At 50.3% G+C, this 24,237-nt stretch overlaps 1 protein-coding gene across 1 annotated transcript in view; it reads right to left on the reverse strand.

The window, feature by feature from the left end:
• The window catches only part of LOC140198483 (choline transporter-like protein 4), a 102,072-nt gene that overhangs the window by 31,158 nt on the left and 46,677 nt on the right, over positions 1-24,237 (reverse strand). Inside the window, 10 exon segments of the mRNA XM_072259569.1 lie at positions 1,387-1,477; positions 1,480-1,642; positions 4,388-4,490; positions 12,580-12,672; positions 14,926-15,025; positions 16,001-16,123; positions 17,954-18,066; positions 21,422-21,505; positions 22,006-22,117; positions 23,552-23,612. Of these exon segments, the coding sequence (XP_072115670.1) occupies positions 1,387-1,477; positions 1,480-1,642; positions 4,388-4,490; positions 12,580-12,672; positions 14,926-15,025; positions 16,001-16,123; positions 17,954-18,066; positions 21,422-21,505; positions 22,006-22,117; positions 23,552-23,612 (1,043 nt within the window).

The following is a 24,237-nucleotide window of genomic DNA, read 5'->3' on the forward strand; positions in this document are numbered from 1 at the left end:
CAACACACCGTGCACCTGCTGAACCACCCTATCAACTTGCACGGCTTTGAGGATCTATGAATTTTAAATTTAAAGAAAAAAAGAAGAGGCTGTGGCTGTAAGAACCTGCCGTTCCAGACAACATGAGCGTTGACGGGCTGGGCCCCATGGTTTGATTAGGAGTCAATGCCTTCAATAAATGATGCTCCAGAAGGCAGCGATACCAGTCAGTCAGCCAATCAGCAATGCAAGAGTTAGCACAATGCTCTACAGCGCCTGCGATCACCATCCGTGTTCATTTCCCGTTGCTGTCCTTAAGGAGTTTATACGTCCTCCCAGTGACTATGTGGATTTCCTACGTGCTCTGGTTTCATAGAAACATAGAAAAACTACAGCACAATACAGGCCCTTCGGCCCACAAAGCTGTGCCGAACATGTACTTACTGTAGAAATTACCGAGGGTTACCCATAGCCCTCTATTTTTCTGAGCTCCATGTACCTATCCAGGAGTCTCTTAAAAGACCCTGTCATTTCTGTCTCCACCACCATCATCAGCAGCCCGTTCCACGCACTCACCACTCTCTGAGTAAAAAACTTACCCCAGACATCTCCTCTGTACCTACTTCCAAACACCTTAAAACTGTGCCCTCTCGTGCTAGCCATTTCAGCCGTGGGGAAAAGCCCCTGACTATCCACACGATCAATGCCTCTCATCATCTCATACACCTCCATCTGGTCACTTCTCATCCTCGGTCGCTCCAAGCAGAAAAGGCCGAGTTCACTCAACCTATTCTCATAAGATATGCTCCCCAATCCAGGCAACATCCTTGTAAATCTCCTCTGCACCCCCACATTCTTCCTGTAGTGAGGCAACCAGAACTGAGCACAGTACTCCAAGTGGGGTCTGACCAGGGTCCCACACAACTGCAACGTCACCTCTCTGCATTTCCTCCCACGTGTCAAAGTGTTAGGGTTAGGAAGTGTGGTCGTGCTATGTTGGTGTTGGAAGCGCGGAAAAGGCCCTTACAGACTTTCGAGCTGCGCCACATAGCAACCCCCAAATTAATCCTCGCCTAATCACAGGACAATTTACAATAACCAATTTGCCTGCCAACCGGGACATCTTTGGAACGTGGGAGGAAACTGGAGCACGTGGAGAAACCCAGGCGATCACGGGGAGAATGTACAAATGTGTTACCGGCAGCAGCGGGAACTGAACCTGGGTCGCGGGCACTGTAACACATTGTGCTAACTACGCAACCGTGCCACGCCATCTTCAGACGGTGTTGGCTGTTGACAAAAGTGACGCATTTCAGTGGGGCTTTGATCTACATGTGACAAATAAAGCCACTCCTTCTCCTTATCTTTAAACTCAGTGAGCGATGGGGGGGGGGATATGTTCCTCACCTGAGGGTACGCATGAAGGAACCAGACACTGGGAAGTAGGGGATATCCTGAGGCTTTTTGAAGGCCCAGTAGTAGGAGGCGAAGGCTCCGCCAGGGTACACTGCCCCAGGGCAATGACGAAGTTAATGCACCACAGGAAGCCGATGATGTTGTAGATCTGCAGCTGGAAGAGGTTGCGCTGGAGGATGCCCTCTTCATTGTATTTGTAGAAGGCGCACTTTGCCGTGTCGCAGCTGTACGCCGACGCGTTGAAGGTCTGGACGGGAGGACGAAAGGGGTGGTTAGTCTGTCCCATCTTCCCAGGTTAACTCTGCCATGGACTGTCCCAAGCCCAGCTGCAAAACGGGAGGGATCAGGCACGGGACTCCCAACCCCATCCCATAAAAACCCAGAGCTCCAGAAACGCCCGCAGAGGCTGCAGAGACCTCGTCCCTGGGAGGGGGAGGATCCTCCTCTGGAAGATGTATGAAGTTATGTCGTGAAAGTCACAACTCTGTGGGAGCCTCAGGAACAATCGCTTGAGTGGCCCAGGACAGGACAGAGCGCTCTTGGGGGCTGAAGATGCCCCAGCTGGGGCGATGGGCTTATGAAGAAAGAAGACCCTTCCAGATTGTCCATGCTCCCTCCCAGGGGCACACCATCTGTCAGCCCCATGTCACTACTCGTCCCTCACCCCACCGCTGACTCTTCAACTTTCTTCCACTCCTTCCCTTTATTCCCCAACTTCCCCACCTCATCTACCCCGCTCCTTACACTGTCTGACATCACACTGCAACTGAGCTCCCACCACTCCCCTCGGTCACCAGTTCGGTTTCTTGGAGAATGGGACTACCCTGGGAGCCCCCCACAAAACCCTCATGGTAGGGCAGAGTACAGGTCCTTTGTTAAGTGATGTTGGGCACACCTTTTAACCTACTCCAAGATCAGTCTCATGCTACCCTCCACATCGACGGAAGAAAAACGGAGGCGACAAAGGAGGGAAGGGTTAGAGTCAGGTAGTTGAGAACGTTGGCCCAACACTGTAGGCGAAAGGACCTGTACTGTGCTGTAGTGTTCTATGTCCTGTAACCATGCACAGAGGGAGAGGAGACTTGGGGGGAGTGGGGGATGAGGCTGCAGGGGGTCTGTTAACTGAATGGGTTTGAGGAAGGGAGGAATGGGAGATGAGGAATGGTTTTAAGGAAGCTCAGGGAGATGAGGAATGAGTTTAAGGAGACTTAGGGAGGAGTGGGGCGTGAGGAATGGGTTTAAGGAGATTCAGAGAGGAGGGGGGATGAGGAATGGGTTTATGGAGACTCAGAGGCGAGTGAGGCGTGAGGAAGGGGTTTAAGGAGATTCAGAGAGGAGTGGGGGATGAGGCTCCAGGTTGTCTGTTAACTGAATGAGTTTAAGGAAGGGAGGAATGGAAAATGAGGAATGGGTTTAAGGAGACACAGGGAGGAGTGGGGCGTGAGGAATGGGTTGAAGGAGATTCAGAGAGGAGTGGGGGATGAGGAATGAATTTATGGAGACTTAGGTGTAGGGGGAGGAATGGGTTTATGGAGACTCAGGGAGGAGTTCAGGCTGAGGAATGGGTTTAAGGAAACTCAGAGGACTGGTGGTTACAGAATGGGTGAAGGAATTGCTTACGGGATTTAAGGATTGTTAAATTGTTTTACTGGCAGTGCCTCTACTTCCTCAGCGTTTGTGAAGATTCGACATGACACCTAAAACTCCAACAAGCTTCTGTCGATGTGGGGTTGAGAGTATCTTGACTGGCTATGCCACAGCCTGGTGTGCAAAGACAATGCCCTCAAATGGAAGCTCCTGTGGGTACAGCCCAGTCCTTCACAGGGAACGCCTCCCTCATATCCCTTATACTAGGACCAGAGGGCACAGCTTCAGAATAAAGGGACGTCCCTTTAGAACAGAAATGAAGAGGAATTTCTTTAGGCAGAGGTTGTGAATCTGTGGAATTCATTGCCACAGGTGGCTGTGGAGGCCAGGTCATTGGGCATATTTAAGGGGGAGGTTGATAGGTTCTTGATTGATCAGGGTGTCAGTGGTTACGGGGAGAAGGCAGGAGAATGGGGTTGAGAGGGATAATAAATCAGCCATGATAGAATAGTGGAGCCGATTCGATCTCTGCTCCTGTTTTATGGCCCCGTGGAAACACTGGAAGGCTCGAAACATTCATTGTCTCGCTCGACCTGCTCAATGTTTCTGATAGTTTCAGCTCCCGGTGCCTGCAGTATTTCTGTTTCCCTTTTCTATGCATTATTAGATCCAGAACCCTCCCTTTGCCCCCCCCCCGAAACCTGCTTTCATCCTCCTCCCTCAGGAGGGAACCAAAATATTCCATAGGCCTCTTCCAGCGCACCATCGGGTCCAACCTGTCAACCACCTCAGTGTTCCCCTGGTTCCCGTCAGAGGGGACCCTCTCCTCCCAGAGGCGAAGGCCAGAGGTCAGGGAAGGTCAACGCCAGCGGACAGGGCAGCACCACAGCGTAGCGGCTAGCAAAGCGCTAGACAGTGCCAGTGTTCGGCGGCCCAGGTTGAATTTCCGCCAGTCTGTGAGGCATTTGTGCATTCCTCCTGCGTGGCAGCGTGGATTTGTTCCGGGTGCTCCTGCTTCCTCCCACATTTCAAACAAGTACGGGTTGGGCTACGTAAGTCGTGGGCACGCTACGTTGGCAATGGAGGTGTGTGACACTTGTGGGCGGCCAGCACACACTTGGTGGTAAGCGACGCACTTTACTGTAGGTTTCGATGTACATGTGGCAAATAAAGCAAATTTAATCTTATATAAATTAATACACACAAAATGTTGAAGCCCTGATGAAGGGTCTCGGCCTGAAACGTCGACGGTTTACTCTTTTCCCTAGATGCCGAGTTCCTCCAGCATTTTGTGTGTGTCGCTCTGGATTTCCAGCATTGACCGAATCCCCCTGTTTCGACTCTCACCTGATCTAATGTCACCAGGCCTCATGCAGAGCGACCGGCAGCCGGTCAGAACACTCACCATTGGGCTGCAGCTTTCGTTCCCCAGGATCGAGGCACATTCGGGTGTGGCATTGCCCACACTGACAACCCGGTAGAGTGGCTGCCCTGACGTAGCGAGGTATCTAATCATCGATGAGGTTAAGGAAACACGTACAATCAGAATCAGGTTGATATCACGAACAAACTGCATGTCGTGAAATTTGTTTTGTGGCATTAGTACAATGCGGTATGCAGTTATAGGAACTGTAAATTACAGTAAACATATAAAATAAAAAGTTAAATTAAATAAATAGTTCAAAAAGAGGAAAAAGAAGTAGTGAGGTAGTGTTCATGGGTTCATCGTCCATTCAGAAATCTGATGGCGGAGGGGAAGAAGCTGTTCCTGAAACACTGAGTGTATGTCTTCAGGCTCCTGTACTTCCTCCCTGATGCTAGCAATGAGAAGAGGGCATGTCCTGGGTAATGGGGATTCTGAGTTCAACCAGGAGAAGTGTGAGGTGGTACACTTTGGAAGGACAAACTCCAAGGCAGAGTACAAAGTAAATGGCAGGATACTTGGTAGTGAGGAGGAGCAGAGGGATCTGGGGGTAGTTAAGAAAGCTTATGGGGTGTTAGCTTTCATAAATCGAGGGATAGAGTTTAAGAGTCGCTATGTAATGATGCAGCTCTATAAAACTCTGGTTAGGCCACACTTGGAGTACTGTGTCCAGTTCTGGTCACCTCACTATAGGAAGGATGTGGAAGCATTGGAAAGGGTGCAGAGGAGATTTACCAGGATGCTGCCTGGTTTGGAGAGTATGCATTATGATCAGAGATTAAGGGAGCTAGGGCTTTACTCTTTGGAGAGAAGGAGGATGAGAGGAGACATGATAGAGGTGTACAAGATAATAAGAGGAATAGATAGAGTGGATAGCCAGCGCCTCTTCCCCAGGGCACCACTGCTCAATACAAGAGGACATGGCTTTAAGGTAAGGGGTGGGAAGTTCAAGGGGGATATTAGAGGAAGGTTTTTTACTCAGAGAGTGGTTGGTGCGTGGAATGCACTGCCTGAGTCAGTGGTGGAGGCAGATACACTCATGAAGTTTAAGAGACTACTAGACAGGTATATGGAGGTATTTAAGGTGGGGAGTTATATTGGAGGCAGGGTTTGAGGGTCGGCACAATATTGTGGGCCGAAGGGTCTGTACTATGCTGTACTATTCTATGTTCTATGTTCTATAGATGCTGTCTTTTTGAGACATCGCCATTTGAAGGTGTCCTGGATGCTGGGGAGACCAGTGCCCATGATGGAGCTCGCAGAATTTGTAATTCTCTGCAGCTTGTTTCCATTCTTATGCACTGGCAGAGTTAGAATGGTGGGCGGGGGAGTTGGTTGGAACTGATCAAGGGCCGAGATAACGGACCCAGGTGAAGAACAAACTCACATTGATAGCACCAGGGCCGAGGCAGCTGCAGGAGACACGTGAGGAGGGAATTACTCACTCCAAAGATCAGGAGCTTTCTCCAGAGGGGACCAGTCACAGGGAATAGTTGTTGACAAACAGTCAGCAGCCGACTCTGAAGGGAATAACGTGTTTTTCTGCTCGTGATTGGCCACTTCAGGGTGAATACTTCAAGTGTTCAGTTATGTAAGAATCACCTTCCAACCCAGTCCATCACAGGCAAAGAGCTCCCTCCCCACACCCCCCCACCACTAAGCACATCCAGACAGTGTTATTGCAGGAGAGCAGCATCCATCACAGGGACTCCACGAACCAGGTCACACTCTCGTCTCACTGCTATCATCAGGCAGGAGGTACAGGAGCCTCAGGACCCACACCACCAGGTTCAGGAACAGTTATTACCCCTCAACCAGCAGGTTCTTTAATCAGAGAGAATAACTTCACTCACCCGAACACTGAACCGTTCCACAACCTATGCACTCACATTTAAAGGCTCTTCATCTCATGCTCTTGATATGTCTTGCTCATTTGTTTATTATCATTATTATTTCTTTTCCTTTCCTTTTCTATTTGCACAGTTTGTTGTATTTTGCCCACTGGTTGTTTCTCCAACCTGTCGTGTGTGGTCTTCATCGATTCTGTTATGGGTCTTGGGTTATATGGGGTGTCAGGGAGGGGTAGCATCTCTGGTGGGGGAACATGTCGCGTCCTTTTCAGGGCGGTTAGTCCACCTTTGGTCCCCACCTGGCACTCAGCTCTCACCTGTGGCTCCCCGTAGCTGTTTGCATGCGACAGCGGCCACACCCCGGGCAACGGCTTCGACAAGCCGGCTAAACCAGGTGAGGGTAGCCGACGGGTCTCAAACCCTCGGTGAGATAGGGAGTTGTCTATCCCAGCATGTGAAGACAGACTCCAGCGGATTGAACGGACGAGACCAATGGAAGGTCCAACGGTCAAGAAGGCGGTCTCTGCAAGCGTCGTGGAACGTGTAGAGCAGGACAAGACACAGAAGATGTCCTGGTCATCCACTGCACCTAGTCCATCCCCAGCTGTCTAGACTCTGTCTTGCCACTGGATCCAGATGGGAATTGGGAAGAGAGAGTGAGGCTGATGCTACGCAACTCTCCCTCACTTAAATCCAAATGTCGCGCTAGTCTCGACACCATCAATAATGGTGTCGAGGTCCTCATCGACGTCAACGATGGATGGACAACAACAATATGGGTCTTGAATTTACTGCACATGCCTGTAAGAAATTGAATCTCTGGATTTTATATGGAGACCTGCACATACTTTGATAACAAACTTACTTTGCACTTAGAGCATTTTTGAGTGTTTAGTTGTGTAAGAATAACCTTTCGTCGTGGGTAAAGCTTTCTCCACATTGACATGGAGTGCCACCACAAGAAAGCCCCTCACCGTTGAGGCTGTGCTCTCTTCTCCCAACGAGCATCAAGCAGGTAGTGGAACAGGAAACTCAGAACCCACACAGGTTCAGGAAGTTATTTCTCCCAAAGCATCGAGGTCTTGTACAGGGCTCTGGTGAGACCACACCTGGATTACTGTGTGCAGTTTTGCTCTCCAAATTTGAGGAAGGACATTCTTGCTATTGAGAGAGTGCAGCGTAGGTTCACAAGGTTAATTCCCGAGATGGCGGGACTGTCATATGTCGAAAGATTGGAGCGACTGGGCTTGTATACTCTGGAATTTAGGAGGCTGAGAGGGGATCTCATTGAAACATATAAGATTATTAAGGGATTGGGCACGCTGGAGGCAGGAAGTATGTTCCTGCTGATGGGTGAGTCCAGAACCAGAGGCCACAGTTTAAGAATAAGGGGTAGGCCATTTAGAACGGAGTTGAGGAAAATCTTTTTCACCCAGAGAGTGGTGGATATGTGGAATGCTCTGCCCCAGAAGGCTGTGGAGTCCAAGTCTCTGGATGCTTTCAAGAAAGAGATGGATAGAGCTCTTAAAGGTTATGGGGATAAGGCAGGAACTGGATACTGATTGTGGATGGTCAGCCATGATCACAGTGAATAGCGGTGCTGGCTCGAAGGGCTGAATGGCCTACTCCTGCACATATTGTCTATTGTTAACTTCAGTCACCACAACACTGAAATTACTCCAAAAACCTGCAGATTTGCTCTCAAGGTCTTTCTACAACCAACGTTCTCAGCACGTTTTATCTTTTGTACAATCTGTCCTTTATTTTAGAGAAACAGCGTGGAACGGCCTTTCCAGGCCCAACGAAGCTCACCACCTGCAAGCCCAGCTACTTAATCTTAACCTAACCTGAAAGCTAACTTGCAGGTTGGGTCTGTGGTGAGGAAGGCAAATGCAATGTTTGCATTCATTACGAGAGGACTGAAATATAAAGGCAGAGGCGTACTGCTGAAGTTTTATAGAGCACTAGTGAGGCCTCGCTTGGAGTATTGTGAGTGGTTTTGACCCCCCCCCCCACCAAATCTAAGGAAGGATGTGCTGACATTGGAGAGAATTGAAAGGAGGCTCACAAAAATGATTACGGAATTGAAAGGCTTGTCATGTGAGAAGCATTTGATGGCTCTGGGTCTGTACTCACTGGAATTCAGAAGAATTGTTGTTGGGGGTAGGGTCTTATTGAAACCTATTGAATATTGAGAAGTCTTGATAGAGAGGACGTGGGGAGGATGGTGGGAGAGTCTAAGACCAGAGGACACAGCCTCAGAACAGAGGGATGTCCTTTTCGAATGGAGGTAAGGGGGAGCAACCCTGGAAGGCTTGGAGTCTAATCCCACTGATCGAGCAGCAGGTGTAGCTGGGAGAAGTTTGGATAATTCAGCTCCGGGACAGGCGAATGCCCAGTGAGCGCTAATTCTCACTGCTGAGCTGGGGAGAGGGGCTCTGGGGAAACTCAGACAAAACAAAGTATTGGGAGCCCGGATGGTGTGAACCCCAAGGTCCTGAAGGAGAGTGCTGAGCTGCTGTGTGGAGCTCTCCAGTGCGTCTTCAGTCTGAGTCGCAGCCCGGAAAGGGTCCTGACTGTGTGGAAAAAATCATGTCTGGACCCAGTACCCAAGAAGGGCTGAATGAAAGTCTTGAATGACTACCGTCCAGTAGCTCTGACCTCACTCATCATGACCCCAGAGTGGCTGGTCCTGGCTCACCTCTGACCCCTGGTCAGATCAGCCCTCGATCCCCTGCAGTTTGCTTACCCGGAGCACATTGGAGTCTACCTGCTGAACAGTCTACTCCCACTTGGATAAGCAGGGCAGCACTGTGAGAATCATGGTTTTTGATTTCTCAAGTGCCTTCAATACTATACAGCCCTCATTGCTGGGGAAGAGTTCCATTCAATGCAGATTGACACTTCCACTGTTTCCTGGGTAACGGACGACCTGACTGGCAGACCACAGTGTGTGCGGCTTCAGAGCTACGTGTCAGACATGGCTATAAGCAGCACTGGGGCCCCACAGGGGACTGTATTGTCTCCCTTCCTGTTTATCCTGCACACCTCAGACTTTAGATACAACACCGAGTCATGTCTTCTGCAGAAATTCTCTGATTTCTCAGCTACCGTTGTGTGTATAAGGGGAGGACAGGAGGATGAACACAGGGCCCTGGTGGAGGACTCTGTCAAATGGTATAAGCTGAATCGTGGCAATTCTGGACAATATTTCTCACCCTCTGCATGCCACCTTGGCTGAACAGAGGAGCACTTTTAGTAACAGACTAAGACAACTGAGCTGCTCCAAAGAGCGCTATAGGAGGTCATTCTTACCCTCGGCCACTAGGCAGGGAAGTGATGACCCCCTCCTTTTAGACTGATTAAGGTAACTTATTTTTTATTCATTCTTCTTACTTCTCTTCTAATATTGTATATCTGTGAACTTGTAATGCTACTGTAATATCCATTTATCTATTTATCTAACTGTCATCAGTTTTGGGCCCTATATTTTAGGAAGAGAGTCAAGAGAAGGTTCAGTAAAAAGGATCCCAGGAGTGAAAAGCTTAACGTATGAGAAAGGCATGTATGAAGGAAGTGTGATGGTTCTAGGCCAGTACTTGAAGGAGTTTAGAAGAATGAGGGGGGGACCTCAGTGAAACCTACCCACCAGGCCTTTCAATATTTGATAGAGTGAAGGTGGAGAGAAAGTTTCCTGTTGTGGGGGAGACAAGGACTAGAGAGCACAGAGAATACAGAGGCGTTCCTATCGAGCAGAGAGGTGTTTTTTTCACCCATTGGGTGGTGAAGAACTCGTCACTGCTGTGTATTTAATATTTCAGTAATATTTGAGTGATCTTGCAAATATATTGTTTGATTAAGGATTCCTTGTTTTTTTTACATATGTAAAAGTACGGCAATGGCATACGCCATTAAGCTACCAGGCTAAACACGTGCGCCTTGCTTAAAGTAAAAACAAAACCAAAACACACACTTCCGGCTCCGCATTTTTGCTCTCAATAAGTTTCATGTTTTGGCATTGCTAAACATAACGGTCAGCTCGAGAGGCCAAGTCATTGGTGTAGTTAAGGCAGAGATTGATAGGCTCTTGATTGCTCAGGGGGAGGAGGGTTACTGGGAGAACAGGGTTGAAAATACTTCAGCCATGATGGAATGGTGGAGAAGACTCAATGGGCTGAATGGCCTAATTCTGTTCCTATGTCTCATGATGATCACTGTTTGTCACCAGTCGACCCCAGTACCTCTTAACAAGAACCCTTAACCACATGGGTATCAGTTTGAAACTTCGAACCTATGTCTGGATTAATGTTCAGGAACTGAGTTCAAATCCATTTTTCTCAGTGCTTGTTCTTTCTGACTGTGTCCATGCACCATCAGTCTACACAACATGATGCTCAGGGAAGATCAGTCTTTTTTGTGTATGTTTACTGCTGTGTTATATATGCCCTGCCCTGTCCTGTCTGTGACTGTTGGATCTGTTTTTCCTCACCTTGGCTTCAGAGGATCAGTGTTTCTTTCGGCAGTGTCCATGTGTATTCATCACAATTAAACTCCAACTTAAGCTTGAACTCCCATCACAGGGGCAGTGGAATTGAGGTCGTTGTTCGTCCTTCGCAATTGAAGATGACCATGGAACTTGAGGTACATTATTAACTAAAGTCGGATCTGGTTCACTGGGGACCTCTGGGTAGGGGTTGGGTGAGGGAGTCTCTTGCAGGGAGTACTTTAATCCAGCCTTGCCTGTTTGAGACTACAGATGTAAAACTGTCGATCGTGTGTCCCCCGAGATGGCTCCCTGAGGCACTCAGGCACATCAAGGACAAGAAACATTCAGGCCATCCTGATGCCAATCTCTAATGATCTCCAACAGTTTATTTCTGGTCCCTTCATCGCTTTGGAAGGTTGAACTTGAAGGCAGAGTACAGAGATAATAGCAGGAAGTTTTTTTTTAAACCAGAGTGGAGGAACAGAGGGATCTTGGGATCCACGGCCTCAGAGTTGCTGTTCAAGTTGACAGGCTGGTTAAGAAGGTGTACAGTGTGTCGACCCTCAATAGTCGGGGGATTGAGTTCAAGAGCCGTATGGTTGCAGCTCTAAAAAACCATGGTTAGACCAGACTTGGAGGTTTGTGTTCAACTCTGGTTGTCTCATTATAGGAAGGATGTGGAAGCTTTCGAGAGGGTACAGAGATGTACCAGGATGCTGACTGGATTAGAGAGTATGAAGGAGGGTGAGATAACTGGATAACAGTGTACAGGTTGATCAAATGGACAGTCAGAGACTTTCTCCCCGGGCAGAAATGGCTAACACAGGGGGCTGTAATTAAGGTGATGGAAAGTATGGGGAGGGAGATGTCAGAAGTATACAGTTTACACAGAGGGTTATGGGTGCATGGAACTCCCTGCCAGTGATGGTGGTTGACACATGAGAGACATTTAAGAAACACTTAGGTGCATGGATGATAGAAAAACGGAGGGTTATGCAGGCGGGAAGGGTTCACTTGATAGTTGAGAAAGTTAAAAGGATCACACTTCACTGTGGGCTGAAGGGCCTGTGTTAAACAGGATTTAGTGACCTATCCTTGATATTCAATGGCATGGCTATCGCCAAATCTCCCCCGTCAATATCCCCAGTCAGAGACCCCTCCGGACCAGCCACAGAAACACAGGTCAGAGGGTGGGGATCCCGTGGGGAGAGACACCTCCTGATACCCCACACACAAGACACAAGATATCCGGTGGGGAGTGACACCTCACTAGAAGCTCTGAAGAGGTTGGAGAAGGCAGCTCACTCAAAGCTAATGAATACCAGTGCTCCCAGACACCGTAACCCCTACGTGTCCAGTGGGAAACAAGGGTGACATGACATCCTGTGAAGGGAACTGGTGACTTCTGGGCCCCTGTTCGTCCAGGGGAAACATGGGAGGCAGGACTCCTCAACGAAATGGATCTAGTATTGAAAGGCCTAGATAGAGTGGATGTGGAAAGGATATTTGCAATAGTGGGGAGTCTAGGTCCAGAGGGCACAGCCTGAGAATAGAGGGATGTTCATTTAGAACAGAACTGAGGTGGAATTTCATTACCACAGATGGTTGTGGAGGCCAAGTCATTGAGTATATTGAAAGCGGAGGTTGATTCGTTCTTGATTAGAAAGGTTATGGGGAGAAGGCAGCAGAACAGGGTTGAGACCAATAATAAATCAGCCATGATGGAACAGCAGAGCAGACTCAATGGGCTGAATGGCCTCATCTACTCTACTGTCTTACGCACAAGGAAAAACTTGGACTCATCGGCAATGCAATACAGCCAGGGCTGGTAAGGATACAATGCAGTCATTCCCCAGTAGGCCACACAGATCACCAGGAGGACGAACGTAACCAGAGGATAGGCCAGCGAAGACATGATGTACCCCACCGCCCTGGAGAGAGAAACAGCCGGTCACAACTAACAGCAGCCAAGAAACATGCACGCGCAGGGATGTGGGGGGACCTCGGGCAGCGTGGCCGATGAAGTCCTCCTGTATGCGGTCACCACCGAAAGTGTGGAACTGTAGGGTGAAAACTGCACAGGAAGATCATTCAAACAGCAACACACAAAATGCTGGAGCAACTCAGCAGCTCGGAGAAGCTATGGAGGGGAATAAACAGCTGATGTTCGGGCCGAGACCCTCCATCAGGACTGGAAAGGAAGGGCCAGGATCCAGACTAAGATGGGGAGTGGAAGGAGTACAAGTTGGCAGGTGAGAACAGGTGAGGGGGGAGGGAGTGAGTGGGGAGTCATATAATTCTCCGTAACTTCTGCCGTGTCCAACAGGATCCCACCGCCAAGCACACCTTTCCCTTCGCCAACTTTCTGCTCTCCACAGGGATCACTCCCCACATGACTCCCTTGTCCACTCAAAGCTCCCCACTGATATCCCCCTTGGCACTTATCCTTGCAAGCAGAACAAGTGCTACACCCGCCCCTACCCCTCCTCCCTCACCACCATTCAGGGGCCCAAGCCGTCCTTCCAGGTGAGGCGACACCTCATCTGTGAATCTGTCAGGGCCATCAGCTGTACCTGTTGCTCCCAGTGCGACACCGCTGGGACCCAATGTAGACTGGGGGGGCGGCTTCACTGCGCACTTTGGCTCTGCCCGTCACAAAAGGTCAGATCTGCCGGCAGCCACCCATTTCCATTCCCATTCCGACATGGCCTCTGCTGCTCCAGTGAGTCCACTCCCATATTCCATTTGGGTAGCCTCCAACCTGATGACACGAACATCAACCCGTCCAGCTTTCGGTAACTTCTCCTCCTCCCTTTTCTCTGTTATCACATTTCTCATTCTGGTTCCCCTATCACCCCTTCTCTTCGCCTCAGCTGCCCATCTCCTTCCTCTTGTTCCCCTCCTCCTTCCCTTTCTCCCATGGTCCACTCTCTTCTCCCAATCAGATTCCTTCTTCTCTCGCCCTTTACCTCCCTCCACCCGTCACCTCCTTACTTCTCCACTCACCCTCCTTCCCCCTCACACCACTTCACCTATCACCTCTCAGACTGTACAAGTCTCCCCCTCCGCTGCAACCCTCCATCTTATTCTGGAACCTCCCCTTTCCTTTCCGGTCTTGATGAAGAGCCTCAGCCCAATATTGACCATTCATTCTCCAAAGTTTCTGTCTGTTCCTAAGGTTGTCATAGCCGGGGGTGGTAGTGAGGATAAGCTCCCACTACCTATAAAGTGCTCCAAATGGCGTGTGTCTCTAACAGCCTCTGACAACAAGTCCAACTCTTGGCCTTCACGTGAGGCTTAGCTACTAGGCCCGGTGGAACTGTTTCTACTGACAAGAAAAGGGGCAAAGGCAGACCACTGGCACCTCAAAACCAGTTGCTTCGGGCAGGTGGGGCTTGTCAGGCTCGGATGGCAGCCGCCTAGGAGAAGGAAAACCCTGATTTTAAACCTCTGCTGCCTTGCAGCCATACCCAACCATGGGAAAGGCTTTGGGAGTAAACTCTGAGGAAGAAATCCGGAGCCGGGGTCCCCAAGGCAGTTTGACGTTCTTTTCAACTTCACTCTGGCAACCCCTGGTGCCAAGCTGTATGGGTGCGTGCCCTTCCCTTGGACTACCTCAGTGACGTGGGGAGGGGGAGCCTGCTGCTCGGGCGACAACCTTCCCGCCCAGGCTTGTCCCCGGACAGGACACAGTGCAGCGGGAGCGCAAACCCACAGGATCGATGGCTGCCTACTACATAGTTCCTGTCTGACCTGCTGAGTTCCTCCAGTATTTGACAGGTGTTGCTCTGGATTCCCAGCATTTGCAGACCCTCTTGTGTAAAGGAGACGGAAAGCTTGGGTGAGGTTGATTTAGTGGGGAATATGTCGACCCCATCAGCGGTTGCCCCTCACCATCGCAGCTGACTTCGTACTCACCCTACACCCGCCGGAAGAGGACTGGCGGTAGAGGCCAAGTCCGGGGGTATATTTAAGGCGGAAGTTGATCAGTCAGGGCATTAAAAGGATATAGCGGGAAGGCAGGTGTGTGAGGTTGAGACGGATCTGCGATCAGCCAGGATGGAATGGCGGTGTAGACGCGATGGGCTGAATGGCCGAATTCTGCTCCTATGCCTTATAGTCTCACGGTCACCCCGCCCGTCTGACGGGAGTGTTCACGCGCACTGCCGGCCGGTCCCACCCACCTGCTGGCCTCCTTGATGAGTGCGATCCCGATCAAGATTCGTTTCCTCAGGAAGATGAGCAACAGAATGATGATGACCTCCAGGACAGCCAGGATGATCACTGCAACGGGAAGGTCCTGGAATCAGGCAGATCACTATTCCCTCCCCTCCCCTCCCCCAGGAGAACCCACACCACCCACAGGTCCAGAGAAACCCTGGGGAGAGGGCTGGCAAGGTTAAGCCAACACTAACCTATTGCTGGTTAGAAGGAGCTCACACACCCTGCTTGTGAGCGCATGGGTTTCCCCCCCGGTGCTACAGTTTCCTCCCACATTCCAAAGATGTATGGGTTAGTAGGTTAATTGGTCACATGGGCTTAATTGGGCAGTGTGGGCTCGATGGGCCGAACGGCCTGTTACCATTCTGTATCTGTAAATTAATTGAGATGATGGAACTTTCCAGAGACTTTGAGACTTTTTTTTTACCGTGCCCATGGTCTGTTCTTTATCAAATTACGGCATTGCTTTGCATTGTTGTAACTATATGTTGTAATTATGTGTTTTTTGTCAGTTTTTCAGTCTTGGTTTGTCTCGTGTTTCTGTGATATCACTCTGGAGGAACATTGTATCATTTCTTAATGCATGCATTACTAAATGACAATAAAAGAGGACTGTGTGTCCTCATAATCTAATCTAATTAATTGGGGGGATCAATTCCTGCCATTGCCTGTTTGTTCTCCCCATGTCCATGTGGGTTTCCTCCCACATTCCAAAAGATATATGGGTCAGGAAGAGTTAGCACACTGTGGGCTGGAAGTGTGGGACACTTGTGGAAGCTGAGCCATTGGTGATATTTAAAGCAGACATTGATTAGTGAAGAACGTCAAAGCTTACAGGAAGAAGGCAGGAGAATGGGGTTGAGAGGGATAATAATAGAAGGGTAGAGCAGACTCGATGGGCTGAGAGGTCTTGCAAAATCCCGGGATCGCTGAGGAGTCCCAGCAAAATGTTGGCATTCATCCCACTGTGAAATCATCGCAAACCCTCCCCCGCCTTCCTTTCCCAGCTCCCCGGCTCCCTGTTTGTCAGACACTCACAGATGGCCAGCCAGGTCTCCTTCACCTGGCCATAGACAGCCAGGTTGGTGGTGATGCCCACGTCATGGATGCTGGCGCCCTGTTTGTTGAGCGTGTCGTACTCCCAGTAGCAGTGCCAGATCCCTGGAGCAAGGAGAAAGGATGGTGAAGAAGCTGTGACTCTCCCAATACCCTGTACCCGCTCATCCCAAATCCCCCCCTCTCCAACACCGACCACAGCCCAGATCCACAGTGACTCCACCCTGGAGCATCCTGGTGGAAAGTGTCTCTTTTGTAAACACAAGAGATTCTGCAGGTACCGGAAATCCAGAGCAACACACACAAAATGCTGGAGGTACTCAGCAGGTCAGGCAGTAGCTACAGAAAAGAGTACAGTCAACACTTCTGACCGACACCCTTCAACAGGACTGACTTTTGTTTTGTTTCTCTGAGGTTACAGGTGTTTGCGTTGTTACGTTGGGGGCTGGAATGTGTGGCGACTCTTGCCCAGTACATCCTTCGGTTGTGGTGATTGTGAACGCAGAGGATGCATTTCACTGTTTGGTTCGATCAATCTAAATGTCAGAGTCTGGAATTCTGCAACTGGCGACAATGTATTCCGGAAATCGTAACTCATCTGAGCAGACTCCAGGTGGGTTCAGACAGCTGGGACACTACAGCACAGAAGCAGGACCTTTGGCCCATCCAATCCGTGCTAGCCTGGTCTTCAGCCTTGTCCCAGCTACCTGCACCCAGCCCATCATCCTCCATACCCCTCTCACACACACGCCCATCTAAATGCTACAATTGACCTGACATCTACCACTCCTGCTGCCGGTTCATCCCACACCTCTGACGTGATAGGGGTGCGCAAGGTGACAGGAGGCATGCGTACTGTGAGCAGCCAGAGACGGCTTTCCCCCAGGGTGGCCGTGACTAATGAGAGTGGGCTTAATTTTAAACTGATTGAAGGAAGTCAAGGGGAGGATGTCAAAGATGCTGCCTGGCCTGCTGCGTTCCACCAGCATTTTGTGTGGGTCTCCACTGTGCTGTAATATTCTGTATTGTAGAGAGAGTCTGCAAAATAATAACATACAACCTACAGAAATCAATAAGTGAAAAACACCAGCAATAGGCTAAATGGAAAGAGGAAATTGAAAGAGTATGGAACATGAGCAGGGTATACGTTGTCCCAATTGTAATATCGACAACCAAATCACAGCACAATATCAATAAACAATTAGGGCTACACAGCAATATCTGTGTAAGTCTCCAGAACACCACAACGCTAAACCACTAGGATTGTCCAAAAGTTGACAAATGAGTGTGTTTGACTATGCCCGTACCCCAGGTTTACCAGCTTGAGCTGAGAAAGAAATAAAATAATAATATCTTATTTACAGAGCAGAATCAAATATCACTGTGATGATTGTATGCTCTAGTCTCAATTGTTTGGCGACAATAAAGTAAAATTTTCATGGAGACAATGTAGTTCACACTGCTTTACAATGGGGTTAAAGTGCAAACATGCAAATAAAATAAAAATAAGACAAAAAGATGTTAGTTAAAAGCAAGGTTAAATAAATAGGTTTTGAGCTCATGTTTAAAAGTGGCAACTGAGTCTGCATCCCTTATCGAATTCCACAGTTTCGGAGCGTAGTTCAAGAAAGCTCACCTGTCACCTGTCTGAGGGAGATTGTTTAAGAGTTAAGAGAGCAGCAGCAGAAGACCTGAGAGCTCGAGCAGGATTATAAATCGAAAGGTATTCTGTGATCTACTCCGTTCTCAGATCACTGGGAGCTTTAAAAGAAACATCTGCAGAATCTCTTGTGGACGGGTGACATAAAACCATAAGACATGGGTCATTCAGCCCACAGCTGTTCTTTTTCCACATCGAGAGAGCCCGGAAATTCACCGCGGTTCCCTCCTCCCCCCCCCACACACGCACACAGAGCAGAGGGAAGCCACACGCACCGTAGGCGATGACCCCGATCAGGCCGAAGATGATGACCCAGATGAGAATGCCAGCGATGAATCTCAGGAGCAGCAGGAAGAGAAGACTGACGAGCATGGCAATGACCAGGCCTCTGCGGGAGGAGCGGGAGGAGGGAGAGAAGAGGCAAAGTCAACAGCACAACGCACTCCAAAGCTTCCTACACAACACACCCCGTCCCACTCCCCAACCAGCTTCCAACATAAGTATATTGATTGGTTGCCTGGTATGCAAACACCAAAGCCCGAGAACAGAAATCTAACAATAAGTGGTGGATCCAGCCCAGTCCATCACAGGTAAAGCCCTCCCCACCATTGGGCACATCTACAGGGACTGCTGTCGTAGGAAAGCAGCATCCATCATCAGAGATCCCCACCGCCCAGGACACGCTCTCTTCTCGCTGCTGCCATTAGCAAAGAGGTACAGGAGCCTCAGGACCCACACCACCAGGGTCAGGAACAGTTATTACCCTCAACCACCAGGAAACCACCACCCAGGCCAGGCTCTCGTCTCACTACTGCCACCATCAGGCAGGAGGTACAGGAGCCCCAGGACTCACACCACCAGGGTCAGGAAGAGTTATTACCCCTCAACCAGCAGGAACCACCACCCAGGCCATGCTCTCTTCTCTCTTCTACCGTTAGGAAGGACGTACCAGAGCCTCAGGACTCGCACCACCAGGTTAATTTATTTATTGGGATACAGCCAGACTCTTCAAGCCACACCGCCCAGCAAACACCCAATTTTTTTATCCAAGCCTAATCATGGGACAACTTACAATGATCATTTAATCTACTTACTGAACCTGGGTCACGTTGTGCCGCCCAGAGAACAGTTGTTACCCCTCAACCATCGGGCTCTCGAATCACAGGGGATAACTCCACTCGCCCCATCACTGAACCGTTCCCACAAACTATGGACTCACTTTCAAGGACTATTCATCTCACGTTCCTGATATTTATTCAGAATCAGGATCAATATTACTGGGGTATGTCGTGAAATGTATTAACTTTGTGGCTGCTTATTTATTTATTTATTTGCATAGTTTGTTGTCTTTTGCACATTGATTGTCTGTCCCATTGAGTGTGGTTTTCATTGATTCTGTTGTGTTTCTTGGATTGACGGTGAATGAATCTCAGGCTTGCATCTGGGGGGGTGACTATGTACTTTGGTAATACATTTACCGAGTCATTTTGTAGCTTGTTTTGTTTCGTTGCTGTTGTGTCTGTGTTGCTCTGCTGAACATTGTAGTGTTGGTGTCGGAGGTGTGGCAACACTTGTGGGCTGCCCCCAGCACAGCCCTAGGCTGTTAATGCAAATGATGCATTTCACTGCTCAACATGATGGGCAGCTGTGTACATACATCTACTGATGCTTCCGGACACATCTTCTGTGAGGTTCCTGGAATCATCGGGTGTTTCGGGACTTTCAACATCATACAACCTCCTCCAGGTGACCCAGCCGGGGCTGATCAGACCCCAGCTTGTGTCCAGATGGCTAGCTACTTATGACTCCATTGTTCCCCTCTTTTGAGCCGCAGCCATCTTGAGGCCCTCTCTGCCGCATCAGTGGTCCTGCGGGTGGCTTTGCTCTTCCTCTCTCCCTCGATGCCCAAAATGCTGAAGGCTCTAACTGAGGAACGGGCTGTGAATTCCCTACAACCAACCTCCACTGGGAGACACCTCGCTCTCCATCCAGCCTGTTGACAGTTGCTGACCAGTCCTGTGTACTTGGAGAGCTTCCTTTCAAAGGCCTCCTCCAAGCGATCTTCCCATGGGACTGTCAGCTCCAGCAGCACCACTTGCTCAGCAGACTCAGATGCTAGGACAATGTCTAGTATGTTGGCAAACAATGCATTTCACTGCTCGTTTCAATGTACAAGTGACAGATAAATCTCAATCTGAATGTCTCTCTGACGAGGGGCAATGGGTCTGACACTGGAGGGTGCCACACTGCTCCAACAGAGGCTGGGGAGGGGGGACTACCAGGCAGCCTGGTAGCATAGTGGTTAGTACGATGCTTTCCGGCCCCAGCTATCAGAGTTCATTAACCACCACCCTCTGTAACAAGCTTGTGTGTTCTCCCCGTGACTGTGTGGGTTTCCTCTGGTGCTGTGATCTCCTCGCACCGTCTCTCCCGTCAGGTTAGTGATCCGCGGCCATGCCAGGCTGGCGCCGGAAACACAGTGACATTGGCCGGCTGTCCCCCGGCACATCCTCGGACTGTGTTGGTCGCCGACTCAAACAATGCCTTTCACTGTGTGTTTCCAAGTTTCAATGCACGTGTGTTTTCAGAGTGAGGTTTAATTGTCACAGGTACAGCCCGACTCAAAAACAGTTACCGTTCTTTCCAAAAGCATCACCACCTCCACCCACCCACCCCTCCCTCCACACTCCACATTTCCTGAGGAGACTGAGGTCCTTTAACATCTGCCAGACGATGCTGAGGATGTTCTACGAGTCTGTGGTGGCCAGTACCATCATGTTTGCTGTTGTGTGCTGGGGCAGCAGGCTGAGGGTAGCAGACACCAACAGAATCAACAAACTCATTCGTAAGGCCAGTGATGTTGTGGGGATGGAACTGAACTCTCTCATGGTGGTGTCTGAAAAGGGAATGCTGTCTAAGTTGCATGCCATCTTGGACAATGTCTCCCATCCACTGCATAATGTACTGGTTGGGCACAGGAGTACATTCAGCCAGAGACTCATTCCACCGAGATGCAGCACAGAGCGTCATAGGATGTCATTCCTGCCGGTGGCCATCAAACTTTACAACTAACTCCTCCCTTAGAGGGTCAGACACTCTGAGCCAATAGGCTGGTCCTGGCCTTATTTCATAATTTACATATTATTATTTAACTATTTATGGTTCTATTAATATTTAATAATTTATGGGTGCAAATGTAACGAAAACCAATTTCCCCCAGGATCAATAAAGTATGACTATGACCACCACCACTGAATCGTTTCCTGTCAGTCACCTCATGTACAGACACTCCTGTGCCCGCCCACCGTCACTTTATGCACAGACAATCAATCTGTGTATATAATCTAGTTTATGTATTTATATTTGTTGTGTTGCCTGCCACAGTCCGCAGAGGTTAGCAGGTTAACTGGTCCTGTGCTTAGGGTCGGATGAAATACGCTCGTTGGGCCGGTAAGACCTGTTGTGTGCTGTTTCTTCAATTACTCATTCGCTTCTTGTTTGTTTGCTTGTGAAATCCTGTGAGTCAAGCTGCACTGCAACCTCACGAACCAGGACATTCTCCCGGAGATGGGGAAAGCTGATTCCTTCCCCGTGTTTGTCTCCTCTGTGGTGGGAGGACACAGCAGGATTATGGTGGTGGGTGGGGGGGGGGTCGCCCTGTCCCGGAGAACTGGGGTCCGTCACACCCCCACCCCACCGCTGACCCACCCCTTGCCGAGCTCGGAGTCAGACTGGGAACTCACATCAGAATCCAGTACCAGGACTTGGTAAAATCCTCGAAAATCCGCATCCCAACCTGCTTGACGTTGAATCCCTGAACCAGGTTCCTGCAACAGGGAGTCAGTGGAAGAGCAAATGAGGCAAAGGGGCCCGCGGCACAGTCACCGGCCAGCGTCCCCCGACACGGGCAGGAGATCGCGAGGGGGCTCGGGGGGGACCACAGAGGCCGGGGTCAGAGACGGTCACGGAGACACGCAGGGGTGCAGGGGTCAAAGAGGGTCACAGAGACAGAGAGGGGTGCAGGGGTCAGAGAGGGTCACAGAGACGGGGTGGGGTGCAGGGGTCAGAGAGGGTCACGGAGACACGGAGGGGTGTAGGGGTCAGAGAGGGTCACAGAGACAGAGAGGGGTTCAGGGGCCAGACGGGCAATGGAGTAGGGACCGGAAGGGGTCACGGAGACGGGGAGAAGTGCAGGGACTGGAGCTGGAGAAAGAGCTGAGCTGTGCAAGGAAAATGTACTTGACGAGCCGGGCCAGAGGCAGAGAGCACTGAGGCGTGCTTGTGGGAGCCTGACGAGGGGATGGGAACGGAGGGCATGCGGACTCACTCTGTTGCCTGCTTCACTGCGTCTGCCGTGGCATTCCCGGGTTCCATGTCTCCGATGGTGAAGTTACCCGGGAAAACCGTCCCATCCACATTCGGCACACATCTGCCCAGGACTGTGAGAGAGGAACAGTGAGTTGCTGCGCACAGCATGATTTCTTGTCTGTACAATGCGATCCCAGAACGTTGACAGGGATACAGGGATCAGTGGCTCTGGGTTTGGGATACCATCTCACCCCCCCCCCCCAGAGTATTGTAGACGAAAGGCTCGAAGCATTGTTGAGGAACCCCGCCACCCACCCCACAATCTCTCTGACCCACCACCCACCCCACAATCTCTCTGACCCACCACTCGCCCCACAGTCTCTCTGACCCACCACCCACCCCACAATCTCTGTGACCCACCACCCGTCACACAATCTCTGTGACCCACCACCGACCCCACAATCTCTGTGACCCACCACCCACCCCACAATCTCTCTGACCCACCACCCGTCCCACAATCTCTCTGACCCACCATCCACTCCACAATCTCTCTGACCTACCAGCCATCACACAATCTCTGTGACCCACCACCGACCCCAAAATCTCTGTGACCCACCACCCACCCCACAATCTCTCTGACCCACCACCCGTCCCACAATCTCTCTGACCCACCACCCACCCCACAATCTCTCTGACCCACCACCCGTCCCACAGTCTCTCTGACCCACCACTCGTCACACAATCTCTGTGACCCACCACCCGTCACACAGTCTCTGTGACCCACCGCCCGTCACACAATCTCCGCGACCCACCGCCCGTCCCACAATCTCTCTGACCCACCACCCGTCACACAGTCTCTGTGACCCACCAGCCGTCCCACAGTCTCTCTGATCCACCACCCGTCACAGAGTCTCTCTGACCCACCGCCCACCCCACAATCTCTCTGACCCACCACCCGTCCCACAGTCTCTGTGACCCACCACCGACCCCACAATCTCTGTGACCCACCACCTGTCCCGCAATCTCTCTGACCCACCATCCACTCCACAATCTCTCTGACCTACCAGCCATCACACAATCTCTCTGACCCACCATCCACTCCACAATCTCTCTGACCCACCACCCGTCCCACAATCTCTGTGACCCACCACCCGTCACACAGTCTCTCTGTGACCCACCACCCGTCCCACAATCTCTCTGACCCACTACCATCAGGAAGGAGGTACAGGAACATCAGGACTAGGACTGCCAGACTGGGTGACAGCTTCCTCCCCAGGCTGTGAGACTAATGAATACTCTGCCACCACGAAGTCTCGTCACTGGGACAGGGAGCTGGCTACTGCTTAGCTGTGTTGTGCACAACATGCATTTTGAATTAGATTTTATTCATGTATTTGTGGTAATATTTTGTTTTATGTTCTATGTGGGTGCACCATGGTCTAGAGGAACATTGTTTTATTTGGTTATATAATCAATCGACAACTCCAACTGGAACTCCCCTGTCACCCACCCACGCCTTCTCTCTCCCCCAGACCAGCTACCGGGCAGAGGTGTCCGATACTCACAGGGGATACTCGGGATGGTGTACGCCGGACACAGCTCCTTGGCCACAATGTCCTGGTATGTCTGAAACAAAACCACTGCAAAGTTAGACACTGCACAGCAAGAGTCCAGAGGGAGGAGACCGCCAACAGGGTGGGGAGCATCAGGCTTGTAGGGGTGTGGGGGTGCAGACGGGCAGACCGCCCCTTCCATGTCGATTTGACAGTGAGGAAGGCAAATGCAATGTTTGCATTCATTTTGAGACGACTAGAACAGACAAACAAGGATTGGAGAGCTGTGAGCAGTTTTGGGCTCCTTATCTAAGAAAGGATGTGCTGGCATTGGAGGGAGTCCCTGAGAATGAAAGGGTTAATGATTGAGGAGTGTTTGATGGCTCTGGACCTGTACTTGCTGGAGTTTAGAAGACTGTGGGGGGGTGGTGGGGAATGATCTCATTGAAACCTATCGAGTATTGAAAGGCCTAGACAGAATGGAAGTGGAGAGGATGTTTCCTGTGGTGGGGGAGTCCAGGACCAGCGGACACATCCCTCAGAATAGAGGGCGGATTCTCTTTATCCAGAGGGTGGTGAAACCTGTGCAAACTTATTGCCACAGACAACTGTGGAAGCCAAGTGACTGGGTATATTTAAAGCAGAGGTTGATAGATGCAAACACGAGGAAATCTGCAGATGCTGGAAGTTCAAGCAGT

Source organism: Mobula birostris, chromosome 5 (assembly GCF_030028105.1).
Source record: "Mobula birostris isolate sMobBir1 chromosome 5, sMobBir1.hap1, whole genome shotgun sequence".
Classification (NCBI taxonomy): domain Eukaryota; kingdom Metazoa; phylum Chordata; class Chondrichthyes; order Myliobatiformes; family Myliobatidae; genus Mobula; species Mobula birostris.